General features: G+C 35.9%; 1 protein-coding gene and 1 long non-coding RNA gene across 4 annotated transcripts in view; both read right to left on the bottom strand.

Moving 5' to 3' along the window:
• Positions 1–975, bottom strand: part of LOC107648271 (protein BIC1) — a 25,489-nt gene extending 24,514 nt beyond the window's left edge. Inside the window, exon 1 of one of the 2 annotated variants that reach the window (XM_016352205.2) lies at positions 279–975. In XM_016352205.2, the coding sequence (XP_016207691.1) occupies positions 279–769 (491 nt within the window). In that variant the 5' untranslated portion in view covers positions 770–975. The remainder of the gene's footprint in view (positions 1–278) is intronic. The other variant, XM_016352206.2, reaches the window with a different exon arrangement.
• LOC107648270 overlaps positions 3,339–15,827 on the bottom strand; it is a 31,321-nt gene continuing 18,832 nt past the window's right edge. Inside the window, exon 3 of one of the 2 annotated variants that reach the window (XR_002349766.1) lies at positions 3,339–3,425. This is a non-coding gene — a long non-coding RNA (uncharacterized LOC107648270). The remainder of the gene's footprint in view (positions 3,426–15,827) is intronic. The other variant, XR_002349767.1, reaches the window with a different exon arrangement.

Raw genomic sequence — 15,827 nt, 5'->3', positions numbered from 1 at the left:
CCTGTATATTCATGAATATCAAGAGCGATATTTGGTAAATTAGTTAAATATAAGTAAATAATTTAATCATCCTATTTATTGTAGTTCCGAAAGTTTTAGTTAATTAGCTTTTCAGATCTTCAACCTCCCGGAAAAAGAATACAATTATATCATAGAAAGACAACATTAATAATGAACCATTCAATTCCATCATGAATAATATATGGTTGTGGTTAAACAGAATAATACAGAAAAGAAAAAGAGAAAGAAAAAGAGAGGGGAAAAAATGTTTCTAACACCTGTTCTCTATTCTTAGTCCAGCAGAAGCAGCAGTAGCCTTGGTTGTTCTTCTTCGATCTTGTTCAACCAAAGCAGCACGTGCGGTTGTGATTGTGCTTGGAACCAAAGAAGCATCAAATGCAGTGCAATCTATCCAATCCATTAAGAGCTCCTCTTGTTCCCATATCTCTGGAATCCAAACCCTTTTAGCTACCTCTATTCTATGCCTCTTCAGCTTCTCACGCCCACTATCCTCTCCCTCCAATGCTGCTACTCCTATTTCCTTCTCCGTTATTTTCGAAGCACAAGGGTCTTGTGATGTTACTTTGGAACTATCTTTATATTTCTCTCTAGCATCAATGCTATTGTGTTCTTCTTCTTCTTCTTCTTCTTTTTCTTGTTGCTGCTCCATGTTGGCATGATGATCTTTAGGTTCCAATGGCTGAGAAGGAATTATCTGGTCTGCTTCAGATTGGTGAGCCATGAAAGGAGGGTTCTTGTCTTGTTTCATGCAGTGGGAGATAAAAAGAGGTGAAGATTTGTTTCCTTTGATGTGTTGTAATCTTAACTTGGGTTTGTGAAAGAAATAAGAGAGAAATTGGAGAAGGTGGAGCGTGTTTGAAATGGTATGAAGTGTGTGGAATAGAGGCAATGGGTTGGAGGGTGGGAATAAGTGGGAAATTAGTTTACACGTCGCATACACAAGAGGCTTCTTTCGTATGGTATGTGACAAACGTACGTGTCTTCTTTAAGATGGGGTTCTCATATGTGTGCCTTGTTACTTCCAACTTCCAACTTTGTTTTTGGTAAGCTTCCAAGTTCTAACTTCAAACTCAAAATTCGGGCCCGACCTGAAATACTTACCTGACCCGAAGTATATATATATATATATATATTATATATAACTATATTACAGTGATTACAGTAATTATCATACTTTAAAAAAGTATTATTAAAAATTAACATAATACCTTTTAATTTAAAAAATAAAAAATATATATCAAAATGTAAAAGAAGTGACTTTCATAATATTTATATAATCATGATAGTCATTAAAATATCTTTATATTAGAATTTATACACACATTATTATGTTAATGATGACTAATAAATTATTGTATATACACACATTTTTTATAGTATCTTTCAATTCGAAGATTATTATGTCGTTGATGACCAATAAATTACTATGTATATAAGATAAGATTCAAACGTCAAATATATATTTAAATGGACAAATAAACTAATCACTCAACAATCAATCTTAATTGGTTGATCTGAGACATATTTGGTAGGATTGATTTATATTTGTTATTTTTATCCGATATCAATTTAAGATCGAACTCAGGTTATATTTTGGATAAAATTAAATTCGNTTTAACCAATTTTTTTTAATTAAGTTTGAATTTAAATATTTAAAAATGATTTAATAAAAAATTAAGATTGGACTCAAATCTAATTAAACTAAGTTTACAGACACCCTTAATCAAAATTAATTAATCCAAAAAAAATTAAGTGCACAAGAATATTATGTGTTCTTAAACATATTTAAAATATATTTCAATAAATTTACAATCACTCATTTAAATTTATTGTACTAAAGCCTTATATATATGTTTAAGGATAAATTATTTTAATGATTTTGGAATACGTATTAAATGTGATCCGATTCCAAAAATTTTCCGTGACAGAGAGGCCCTATTGGATTCCTTCTATTGATCTTTGGAGGATTGTGAGGTTGATCTTCTCCTTAATTATTATATATGATTATTGGCCTTCAGCCAATGAGGTTGCATCATATGATTTCTTTTCCCCAACACGGATCCCTATTTTTCATGATTATTCAATCAACTTGAAATGTTTGTATATGTTCTATGATTTGTATTGAGACAGTGACTCCTTTTATACGCCCAAAAAATAAAGGTAATAAACTAGGATATTAATTAACTGTAGTTAATTAATATTAATTAATATATTTATTGTAAAAGAAGCTTAACAAAAGAAAAAAAAAGCTTTCTAAACCAAAAGTAATTTTAATTTCACTTTATTCTTATTTACAATAAAAAAATCATAATTTTTTTTTCACGAGTAATTACGCGTCTTCCACCATCAACGATCATTACAAGAGAACCGGTGCTTAGCAGCAGTTGATATAGTGATTAGCGGCGGTTTTTAATCGCCGCAAAACAAGTTATCAGCAGTTTAAAAACTGTTGTAGTATAGGGCGTGGAGATTTAATTTTGCGGCGGTTTTTCATAACCGCTTACGAAATCCCGTGAATAGCGTTGATTGGTTTAGCGGCGGTTTTAAACCGTTGCTATTTGGCCAACATTAAATTCCACTGCATTTTCTGGCGATTTTGAACCGCTGCTATTCTGTTGACCGTTGTTTTCTTTTAAATGTATTTTGAGACGGTTTAAAACCGCCGCTATCTGATTGTCCAAAAATTTAAAATTATTTTCGGCCATTTTGTAACCGCCGCTAATTGCCCTACTAAATGGCCACGAAAATATTGTATTTTGCATCCGCAATCAATGCTCTTTTAATTTGAATATACTAGGTATTATTTTTTGTTTTTCTGTTATTTTTTGAATTTTTTTTTATTTTAGAAAAATCAATTATTTTGTAACTGAAAGAATAAATTGATGGATAAACGACATTAGCAAAAACAGATAAAAATATTCATATTAATCCAAATTCCTTACTAAGAGTTACATAGCCAACAATAAAAAAGTGTATATTTAACTTAAAGAATAAATTTCAAGTCCTAGGTTCTACTTTCTACTCTGTTCCTCCAAGGAATTCATCCATGCAGCCACTTCTGCTGGCAGCTCCCTACCTTGTCCCCTAACTAGACATATCATAGCACTCTCCATTCCCTGCCTCTTCGTCTTCTTGGCTGCTACTTCATCCTCCATTGCCTTCCTTTTTAATTTCTCATCCGTCAGTTCTACTTGTAGTTCAAGCAGCACCCTTTGTGTCTCCTTCCTTTGAGTTCCAATGCTCGGCTGGTGTGAATTCGTACCAAACACTTGACTAGTAGTCGGTCCGATACCCATGTCACGCACTCTACCCGGGTGCTCCCTTCCAAGAGCTTGAGCAAGCGAATCATTATGAGACAACGGTTTAGATGATTCATCATGTTGCTCAATCTCCGCAATTCTTTCCTACACAGTTATATAAGAGAACATATGTAACACCCCAATTACCCTAAGCCTTACCTCTAGCCGTAAAGCAAAGGTTAATCAGAGATTACGACAATTCTAAGGCTTATACATATTTATATAGAAAGAAATAATATACTCTAGAAGCCTGATGAAGGATTTAGCTCCAAAAACAGGATTTGAAAAGCGCATAACGTACTAGCGAAGCTACTAACTGAAAACACAAGGTACAGATAAGATGTATCAAATATAATAGTATAATATCAAAAGAATCTAGTCACGACTCGCGGAGTTTAAGTCGGCTAGCCATATACAGACAACAAGAAGACTGTAGTTCAAAAGGGCTTATACAAATTTTATTCTCTCAAATAAAAGCCTCTAGGCAGAACAAAATGCAAAAATGAAAGTAAAAGATAAAATAACCAAGAAGACAACAAAATAGAATAAGATCCTCCGCTCTGCTACCATCACCCAACTCACTACGGTGGGTCGCGTCCTGCATCTGAAAAACAATAATGTATGGAATGAGAACCGGAGGTTCATAGTATGGTAACAGTGCCCAATAATGTAAGATGTAAGGACCTGGGATGCCAAAGGTAATCCTAGAACTTCAAACCACATACGGATATTCAAGCTTAGAATAAAACAAAACAAAATAAATATATAAAGAACTTAAACCATAAACCGGGTTAACTAAATGATGAGCGGATAATTTATACGCTTTTTGGCATTGTCTTTACATAGTTTTTAGTATGATTTAATTAGTTTTTAGTATATTTTTATTAGTTTTTAAATAAAAATCTCATTTCTGGACTTTACTATGAATTTGTGTATTTTTTTGTGATTTCAGGTAAATTCTGGCTGAAATTGAGGGACTTGAGCAAAAATCAGATTTAGAGGCTGAAGAAGGACTGCAGATGCTGTTGGATTCTGACCTCCCTGCACTCAAAGTGGATTTTTTGGAGCTACAGGAGTCCAAATGGCGCGCTCTCAATTGCGTTGGAAAGTAGACATCCAGGGCTTTCCAGCAATATATAATAGTCCATACTTTGCCTGAGTTTAGATGACGCAAATTGGCGTTCAACGCCAGCTTTCTGCCATATTCTGGAGTTAAATGCTAGAAACAGGTTGCAAAGCAGAGTTAAATGCCAGAAACAGGTTACAAACTGGCGTTTAACTCCAAGAAAGACCTCTACACGTGAAAGCTTCAATGCTCAGCCCAAGCACACACCAAGTGGGCCCGGAAGTGGATTTCTGCATCATTTACTTATTTTTGTAACCCTAGTAACTAGTTTAGTATAAATAGAACTTTTTACTATTGTGTTAGAAATCTTTTGATCATTTTTGAGGATCTTTTGATCAATTTTAGATCTCTAGACCTCCATGGGAGGCTGGCCACTTGGCCATGTCTACCCTATTTTCACTTATGTATTTTCAATGGTGGAGTTTCTACACACCATAGATTAAGGTGTGGAGCTCTGCTGTCCCTCATGAATTAATGCAAAGTACTATTGTTTTTCTATCCAATTCAAGCCTATTTCTTCTCTAAGATATTCATTTGCACACAAGAACATGATGAATGTGATGATTATGTGACGCTCATCATCATTCTCACTTATGAACGCGTGCCTGACAAACACTTCCGTTCTACATGAAAGCAAGCTTGAATGCATATCTCTTAGCCTCCTGATCGTGAGACCAGAGTCTTCGTGGTAGAGGCTAGAATTACAATCTCCGTGGGATCGACCCTTACTCACGTAAGGTTTATTACTTGGACGACCCAGTGCACTTGCTGGTTAGTTGTGCAAAGTTGTGACAAAGAATTAAGATTATGAACGTGCGTATTAAGTTTTTGGCGCCGTTACCAAGGAATGAACAATCACGATTTCGTGCACCAAGTTTTTGGCGCCGTTGCCGGGGACTGTTCGAGTTTGGACAACTGACGGTTCATCTTGTTGCTCAGATTAGGTAATTTTATTTTATTTTTTAAGATTTTTATTTCTTATTTTTTTTAAAAAAATTCTTCTTTTTCGTTTTTCCCAAAATAATTTTCGAAAAAACAAAAAAAAATCTTATAAAATCATAAAAACAAAAAATTTTATGTTTCTTGTTTGAGTCTAGTGTCAATTTGTAAGTTTGGTGTCAATTGCATCTTTTTAATTTTTCTTAAAATTTTCGAAAATTCATGCATGTGTTCTTCATGATCTTCAAGTTGTTCTTGATGATTTTCTATGTTTGATCTTTAATTTTTCTTGTTTTGTGTCTTTTCTTGTTTTTCATATGTATTTTCAATTTGTTAGTGTCTAAAGTTTGAAAATTTCTAAGTTTGGTGTCTTGCATGTTTTTCTTTTCTTAAAAATGTTCAAAAATAAGTCTTGATGTTCATCTTGATCTTCAAAGTGTTCTTGGTGTTCATCTTGACATTCAAAGTGTTCTGGCATGTATTAGTTGTTTTGATTCATAATTTTCATGTTTTGAGTCTTTTGGTTGTTTTTCTCTTTCTTCATTAAAAATTCAAAAATCAAAAAAATATCTTTCCCTTATTCTCTCATAAATTTTAAAAAATTTGGTTTGATTTAGTAAAAAATTTTTTAAATTTAATTGTTTCTTATGAGTCAAATCAAATTTTCAATTTAAAAATTCTATCTTTTTCAAATCTCTTTCAAAAATCAAACCTTTTTCATTTTTTCTTTCATATTTTCGAAAATTTCAAATTGATTTTCAAAAATCTTTTTCTTATTTTGTTTCATAATTTCAAAATTTTTACTAACAATTAATGTGATTGATTCAAAAATTTTAAAGTTTGTTACTTGCCTATTAAGAAAGGTTCAATCTTTAAATTTTAGAATCATATCTTTTAGTTTCTTGTTAGTCAAGTAATCAACTTTAATTTTCAAAATCAAATCTTTTTAAATTTCTTTTTCAAATCTTTTTCAAAATAAATTTCAATGATATCTTTTTCTTTTCTAACTTCTTATCTTTTCAAAATTGATTTTCAAATCTTGTTGTCAATTAATCTTATCTTGTTTGATTCTTATCTTTTTCAAAACCACCTAACTAATTCTCTCTCTCTAATTTTTGAAAATCACTAACTTCTTTTTCAAAAATTCTTTTTTAATTAACTAATTGATTTAAATTTTAATTTAATTTTATTTCTCTTCTTAAATTTCGAATTTTAACCTTAATTTTAAATTAAAAACAAAAATATTTTTATTTTATTTTATTTTCGAATTCTTCTATCTCTCATCTCCTTCTAATTATTTATTTATCTACTAACACTTCTCTTCTACTCAAAAATTCGAACCCACTCTTCTCCTCTGTGTTCGAATTCTTATCTTTTCCTTCTTCTATTCTTCTCTTCTTATACTCACATAAGGAATCTCTATACTGTGACATAGAGGATCTCATATTTTCTTTTCTGTTCTCTTCTTTTTCATATGAGCAGGAACAAGGATAAGAACATTCTTGTTGAAGTTGATCCTGAACCTGAAAGGACTCTGAAGAGGAAGCTAAGGGAAGCTAAGGCACAACTCTCTGGAGAAAATCTGACAGAAATTTTTGAAAAAGAAGGAGACATGGCCGAACCCAACAACAATGCAAGGGAGATGCTTGGTGAATTTACTGTACCAAATTCCAACTTACATGAAAGAAGCATCTCAATCCCTGCCATTGGAGCAAACAATTTTGATCTAAAGCCTCAATTAGTTTCTCTGATGCAACAGAATTGCAAGTTTCATGGACTTTCATCAGAAGATCATTTTCAGTTCTTAATTAAATTCTTGCAAATCTGTGATACTGTTAAGACCAATGGGGTTAATCCCGAGGTCTACAGGCTTATGTTTTTCCCGTTTGCTGTAAGAGACGGAGCTAGAATATGGTTGGACTCTCAACCTAAAGATAGCCTGAACTATTGGGATAAGCTGGTCACGGCTTTCTTAGCCAAGTTCTTTCCTCCTCAAAAGCTTAGCAAGCTTAGAGTGGATGTTTAAACCTTCAAACAGAAAGAAGGTGAATCCCTCTATGAAGCTTGGGAGAGATACAAGCAACTGACCAAAAAGTGTCCTTCTGACATGCTTTCAGAATGGACCATCATGGATATATTCTATGATGGTCTGTCTGAATTATCTAAGATGTCATTGGACCATCCTACAGGTGGATCCATTCACCTAAAAAAAATGCTTGCAGAAGCTCAGGAATTCATTGACATGGTTACAAATAACCAGTTCATGTACACTTCTGAAAGGAATCCTGTGAGTAATGGGATGCCTCAGAGGAAGGGAGTTCTTGAAATTGATACTCTGAATGCCATATTGGCTCAGAATAAAATATTGACTCAGCAAGTCAATATGATTTCTCAGAGTCTAAATGGATTGCAAGCTGCATCCAACAGTACTAAAGAAGCATCTTCTGAAGAAGAAGCTTATGATCCTGAGAACCCTGCAATAGCAGAGGTGAATTATATGGGTGAACCCTATGGAAACACCTATAATCCCTCATGGAGAAATCATCCAAATTTCTCATGGAAGGATCAACATAAGCCTCAACAAAGCTTTAATAATGGTGGAAGAAACAGGTTTAGCAATAGCAAGTCTTTTCCATCATCCACTCAGCAACAGACAGAGAATTCTGAGCAGAATCCATCTAGCTTAGCAAATATAGTCTCTGATCTATCTAAGGCCACTCTAAGTTTCATGAATGAAATAAGATCCTCCATTAGAAATTTGGAGGCACAAGTGGGCCAGCTGAGTAAAAGGGTCTCTAAAACTCCTCCAAGTACTCTCCCAAGCAATACAGAAGAAAATCCAAAGAGAGAGTGCAAGGCCATTGATTTGACCATCATGGCCGAACCTACAAGGGAGGAGGGGGACGAGAATCCCAATGAGGAAGACCTCATGGGACGTCCTCTGAACACTAGAGGGTTCCTCAATAAGGACCTGAAGGAATTTGAGGCTCATACAGAGACCATAAAGGTTCCATTCAACCTGCTTCTGCCCTTCATGAGCTCTGATGAGTATTCTTCCTCTGAAGAGGATGAAGACATTACTGAAGAGCAAGTTGCTAAGTACCTTGGTGCAATCATGAAGCTGAATGCCAAATTATTTAGTAATGAGACTTGGGAAGATGAACCTCCCTTGCTCACCAATGAACTGAATGCATTGGATAGGCAAAAATTACCTCAAAAGAAATAGGATCCTGGTAAATTCTTAATACCCTGTACCATAGGCACCATGACCTTTGAGAAGACTCTGTGTGACCTGGGGTCAGGCATTAACCTTATGCCACTCTCTGTAATGGAGAAAGTTGGGATCTTTGAGGTGCAAGCTGCCAGAATCTCATTAGAGATGGCAGACTGATGAGCGGATAATTTATACGCTTTTTGGCATTGTTTTTAGTATGTTTTCAGTATAATTTAGTTAGTTTTTATTATATTTCTATTAGTTTTTAAATAAAAATCACAATTCTGGACTTTACTATGAGTTTGTGTGTTTTTCTGTAATTTCAGGTATTTTCTGGCTGAAATTGAGGGAGCTGAGCAAAAATCTGATTCAGGTTGAAAAAGGACTGCTGATGCTGTTAAATTCTGACCTCCCTGCACTCGGAATGGATTTTCTGGAGCTACAAGAGTCCAATTGGCGCACTCTCAATTGCGTTGGAAAGTAGACATCCAGGGATTTTCAACAATATATAATAGTCCATACTTTACTCAAGGATAGACAACGTAAACTGGCGTTCAACACCAGTTCCATGTTGTAGTCTGGCGTCAAACGCCAGAAACAAGTTACAAATGGGAGTTGAACGCCAGAAACAGGTTACAACCTGGCGTTTAACTCCAGAAATAGCCTAGGCATGTGAGAAGCTTAAGTCTCAGCCCCAACACACACCAAGTGGGCCCCGGAAATGGATTTCTGCACCATCTATCATAGTTTATTCATTTTCTGTAAACCTAGGTTACTAGTTTAGTATTTAAACAACTTTTAGAGGTCTATTTCGCAACTCATGACATTTTAGATCTGAAATTTTTACTCTTTGACGGCATGAGTCTCTGAACTCCATTGTTGGGGGTGAGGAGCTCTGCTGTGTTTCGATGAATTAATGCAACTATTTCTGTTTTCTATTCAAACACGCTTGTTTCTATCTAAGATGTTTATGCGCACTTCAATATGATGGATGTGATGATCCGTGACACTCATCATCATCCTCAACCTATGAACGCGTGCCTGACAACCACCTCCGTTCTACCTTCGATTGAATGAATATCTCTTGGATTCCTTAATCAGAATCTTCGTGGTATAAGCTAGAATCTATTGGTAGCATTCTTGAGAATCCAGAAAGTCTAAACCTTGTCTGTGGTATTCTGAGTAGGATTCAGGGATTGAATGACTGTGACAAGCTTCAAACTCACAAGGGCTGGGCATAGTGACAGACGCAAAAGGATCAATGGATCCTATTCCAGCATGAGTGGAAACCGACAGATGATTAACCGTGCGGTGACAGCGCACCTGGACCTTTTTCACTGAGAAGACGGATGGTAGCCATTGACAACGGTGATCCACCAACACACAGCTTGCCATAGGGGGAACCTTGCGTGCGTGAAGAAGAAGACAGGGAGAAAGCAGAGATTCAGAAGACAAAGCATCTCCAAAACTCTAACATATTCTCCATTACTGCAGAACAAGTATTTAATCCATGCTCTTTTATTCTTCGCAATTCATACTGATAATTATAATTGATTTCCTGACTAAGATTTACAAGATAACCATAGATTGCTTCAAACCAATAATCTCCGTGGGATCGACCCTTACTCACGTAAGGTATTACTTGGACGACCCAGTGCACTTGCTGGTTAGTGTTACGAGTTATGAAAAGTGTGATTCACAATTCGTGCACCAAGTTTTTGGCGCCGTTGCCGGGTTTTTTCGAGTTTGAACAACTGACGGTTCATCCTGTTGCTTAGATTAGGAAGATTTTGTCTTTTGGGTCAGAGTCTTTTACTTTCTTTTCAAAAATCTTTCAAAATATTTTTATTTTTTCTTTATTAATCTGTGATTTGTCTTTGAGTCTTTTATTATTATTCTTGTTAAAATTTTAGAATCCTTATTTTCTTTTTCAAAAATAATTTTTCAAAATTTTATTTTTTTTACTAATAATTGAATTCCTCTATTTGAGTTTAGTTTTATATTTTAAGTTTGGTGTCAATTGAATGTCTTTATTTTCCTTTAAAATTTTCAAATTAGTGTTCATTGTTCTTTCTTGATCTTCAAGTTGTTCTTGTTTATTTTCCTTGTTTGATCTTTAGTTTCTCTTGTTCTGTGTCTTTTCTTATTTTTCTTGTGCTGTTTTCAAAATATCAGTTTCCAAGGAAAATTTTATTTTTTTATATACAATATTAAAATATGTTAAATTTATAGCTCAATTGGCTAGAGAGTTGTGCTTATGTTCTTGGTAATTGGCTATCTTCTTTTTAAAATTTTTTCTAAATAATTTTTCTTTGATTAAATTTTGTGCCAAACTTTAAGTTTGGTGTTTTCTTGTTAGCTTTTCTTTTGTTTTCGAAAATTTTATGTAAGTTTTCTAAAAATTTAAAGTTTGGTGTTCTTTCTTCATGTTCTTGTTGTTCTTGTGAGTCTTCAAGGTGTTCTTGAGTTTTTCTTGTGCCTTGATCTTAAAATTTTTAAGTTTGGTGTTCCTTGGTGTTTTCCCTCCAAAATTTTTGAAAACAAGAAGCATTAGATCTAAAAAATTTTAAATCTTGTGCTATTTTATTGTTTTTCTCTTTCCTCATTAAATTCAAAAATATCCTTTCTCTCTATTTTAAAGCAAACTTTCGAAATTTACTTTTAAAATTCAGATTTTTATTTCAAAATTTAAAATTTTTTTTAAAAAAAAAAATCATATCTAAAGTTTTTCAAATCTTCTTAATTAAGTAATTATTTTTAAATTCAAAAATATATTTTCTCTCTATTTTAAAGCAAACTTTCGAAATTTACTTTTAAAATTCAGATTTTTATTTCAAAATTTAAAATCTTTTTCAAAAATTTTTTTTTTAAAAATATATTCTATTTGCAATTCACATCAATTCCCTTTTCTCCATCATGGACCTAAGTGGAAGTGAACAGTCCAGAAGGACTCTGGGGTTATATGCTAACCCCACTACTACTTCATATGGGAGCAGTATCTGTATACCCTCCATTGGAGTCAGTAGCTTTGAGTTGAATCCTCAGCTTATTATCATGGTGCAGCAAAGTTGCCAGTATTCCGGTCTTCCACAGGAAGAACCTACAGAGTTTCTCGCACAGGTTTTACAAATTGCTGACACAGTACATGATAAAGAAGTAGATCAGGATGTCTACAGATTATTACTGTTTCCATTTGCTATAAAAGATCAAGCTAAGAGGTGGTTAAATAACCAATCTAAAGCTAGCATAAGGACATGGAAACAGCTGTCAGAAAAATTCCTAAATCAATACTTCCCTCCAAAACGGATGACACAGCTAAGGCTGGACATCCAAGGCTTTAAACAAGGAGATAATGAATCTCTTTATGATGCCTGGGAGAGATACAGAGAGATGCTAAGAAAATGTCCCTCTGAAATATTTTCAGAATGGGTGCAGTTAGACATCTTCTATTATGGAATTACAGAGAAAGCTCAGATTTCTCTAGACCACTCAGCTGGTGGATCTATACACATGAGAAAGACAATTGAAGAAGCTCAAGAGCTCATTAATACAGTTGTCAAAAATCAGCATCTGTACCTAAGCAGTGAATCTTCCATGAAAGAAGAGGCTAAAACAGTAACTGCTGAACTCAGTCCTGCAGAACAAATTACTGAATTCAATCAGCAATTAGATTTTCTAACAAAACAGCTGGCCAAATTCAAGGAGATATTACAAGATACAAGAATGGCTAATATAAATATGGAAGTACAGTTAAAGCAAACAGAACAGCAGTTATCAAAACAAATAACAGAAGAGTGCCAAGCAGTTCAATTAAGAAGTGGGAAAACATTAAATACCTCACTTCAGGGCAGTAGGAAGCCAAGAAATGAACAAACTGCTATTCAAAATCCCTCTGAGGACAGTAAGAACCCAGAGAGGAATAACTCTGGCGTTCAAACGCCAGAGACAGGCAAGGATTTGGCATCAAACGCCCAATGGAAGCTCAGTTCTGGCGTTCAAACGCCAGGAACAAGTAAGGAGTTGGCGTCCAACACCACTCCAGCTTCTAACTCTGGCATTCAAATGCCAGTGAGGGACCAGACACACACAAGTGCTGATAACAACCCCTCTAAAAAGGCTCCCCAACCACCTCTATAGGAAATAAACCTGCAGTAACTAAGGTTGAGGAATACAAAGCCAAGATGCCTTATCCTCAAAAACTCTGCCAAGAGGAGCAGGATAAGCAATTTGCTCGCTTTGCAGACTATCTCAGGACTCTTGAAATAAAGATTCCGTTTGCAGAGGCACTTGAGCAAATACCTTCTTATGCCAAGTTCATGAAAGAGATCTTGAGTCATAAGAAGGATTGGAGAGAAACCGAAAGAGTTCTCCTCACTGAAGAATGTAGTGCAGTCATTCTGAAAAGCTTTCCAGAAAAGCTTAAAGATCCCGGGAGCTTTCTGATACCTTGCATATTAGAGGGTAATTGCACCAAGACAGCTTTATGTGATCTTGGGGCAAGCATCAACCTAATACCTGCATCCACTATTAGAAAGCTTGGTTTAACTGAAGAAGTCAAACCAACCAGGATATGTCTCCAACTTACTAATGGCTCCATTAAATACCCATCAGGCGTGATTGAAGACATGTTTGTCAGGGTTGGGCCATTCGCCTTTCCCACTGATTTTGTGGTGCTAGAAATGAAAGAGCATAAGAGTGCTACTCTCATTCTAGGAAGACCTTTCCTAGCAACTGGACGAACTCTCATTGATGTGCAAAAAGGGGAAGTAACCCTGAGGGTCAATGAGGATGAGTTCAAGTTAAATGCTGTCAAAACCATGCAGCATCTAGACACACCCAAAGACTGCATGAAAGTTGATCTTATTGACTCCTTGGTAGAGGAGGTTAACATGGCTAAAAGTCTCGAATCAGAGCTGGAAGACATCTTTAAAGATGTTCAGCATGAGCTGGAGGATTCAGAAGAACTGAAAGAACTTCTGAAACTTCCTCAGGAAGAGGAAACACCTCCTAAACCCGAGCTCAAACCATTATCACCATCCCTGAAATATGCATTTATGGGAGAAGGTGACAATTTTCCGGTGATCATAAGCTCTGCTTTAAATCCACCGGAAGAGGAAGCACTAATTCAAGTGCTAAGGACACACAAGACAGCTCTTGGGTGGTCCATAAGTGACCTTAAGGGCATAAGCCCAGCTAGATGCATGCACAAGATCCTATTGGAGGATGATGCTAAACCAGTGGTTCAACCACATAGGCGGCTAAATCCAGCTATGAAGGAAGTGGTACAGAAAGAGGTCACCAAGTTACTGGAGGCTGGGATTATTTATCATATTTCTGATAGCTCCTGGGTGAGCCCTGTTCAAGTTGTCCCCAAAAAGCGAGGTATGACAGTGGTTCATAATGAAAGAAATGAACTGGTTCCTACAAGAACAGTTACAAGGTGGCGCATGTGTATTGACTACAGAAGGCTCAATACAGCCACAAAAAAGGATCATTTTCCTTTACCATTCATAGACCAAATGCTAGAGAGACTAGTAGGTCATGAATATTACTGCTTTTTGGATGGCTATTCAGGTTACAACCAAATTGCAGTAGATCCTCAGGACCAAGAGAAAACAGTATTCACATGTCCTTCTGGAGTGTTTGCTTATAGAAGGATGCCTTTTGGTCTGTGTAATGCACCTGCAACTTTTCAGAGGTGCATGCTCTCTATCTTCTCTGATATGGTAGAGAAATTTCTGGAAGTCTTCATGGATGACTTTTCAGTATTTGGAGACTCATTCAGCTCCTACCTTAACCATTTAGCACTTGTTCTGAAAAGATGCCAAGAGACAAACCTAGTTTTAAACTGGGAAAAATGTCACTTTATGGTGACGAAAGGAATTGTCCTTGGGCATAAAATTTCAAACAAGGGAATAGAGGTGGATCAAGCTAAAGTGGAAGTAATTGAAAAATTACCACCACCTGCTAATGTTAAGGCAATCAGAAGCTTTCTGGGGCATGCAAGATTCTACAGGAGGTTTATAAAGGATTTTTCAAAAATTGCAAAATCCCTGAGCAATCTGCTAGCTGCTGACACGCCATTTGTGTTTGACACAGAGTGTCTGCAAGCATTTGAGACTCTGAAAGCTAAGCTAGTCACAGCACCAGTTATTTCTGCACCAGACTGGACATTACCATTTGAACTAATGTGTGATGCCAGTGATCACACCATTGGTGCAGTACTGGGGCAGAGGCATGACAAGCTTCTGCATGTCATTTATTATGCTAGCCGTGTTTTAAATGATGCCCAGAAAAATTACACAACCACAGAAAAAGAATTACTTGCAGTGGTTTATGCCATTGACAAGTTTAGATCATACTTGGTAGGATTAAAAGTGATAGTGTACACTGACCATGCTACTCTTAAATATCTACTCACAAAGCAGGATTCAAAACCCAGGCTTATAAGATGGGTGTTGCTTCTACAAGAGTTTGATATAGAAATAAGAGACAGAAAAGGGACAGAGAACCAAGTGACTGATCATCTGTCCCGGATAGAGCCAATAGAAGGGACGCCCCCCTCTTCTGAGATCTCTGAAACCTTTCCGGATGAGCATTTATTCGCCATTCAGGAAACACCATGGTTTGCAGATATTGCAAACTATAAAGCTGTAAGGTTCATACCCAAGGAGTACAGCAGGCAACAAAAGAAAAAATTAATTACTGATGCAAAGTACTACTTGTGGGATGAACCCTATCTCTTTAAGAGATGTGCAAACGGAATAATCCGTAAGTGTGTGCCTAGAGAAGAAGCACAGAAGATCTTATGGCATTGCCGTGGATCACAATATAGAGGCCATTTCGGAGGTGAGCGAATAGCCACCAAGGTCCTCCAATGTGGCTTCTACTGGCCTACCCTCTATAGAGATTCCCAAGAGTTTGTACGTAACTGTGACAGTTGCCAGAGAGCTGGTAATCTGCCTCATGGTTACGCCATGCCTCAACAAGGGATCTTGGAGATTGAGTTGTTTGATGTATGGGGAATTGACTTCATGGGGTCTTTCCCACCATCATACTCAAACACTTATATTCTGGTGGCAGTTGATTATGTATCAAAATGGGTGGAGGCCATTGTCACACCCACTAATGATACTAAAACAGTGTTGAAGTTCCTCCAGAAACATATCTTCAGCAGGTTTGGTGTCCCTAGAGTACTAATCAGTGATGGGGGCACTCACTTCTGCAA

The sequence above is a fragment of the Arachis ipaensis genome, chromosome B06 (assembly GCF_000816755.2).
Source record: "Arachis ipaensis cultivar K30076 chromosome B06, Araip1.1, whole genome shotgun sequence".
NCBI lineage: Eukaryota > Viridiplantae > Streptophyta > Magnoliopsida > Fabales > Fabaceae > Arachis > Arachis ipaensis.
This window is presented reverse-complemented; position numbering and strand designations above follow the sequence as displayed.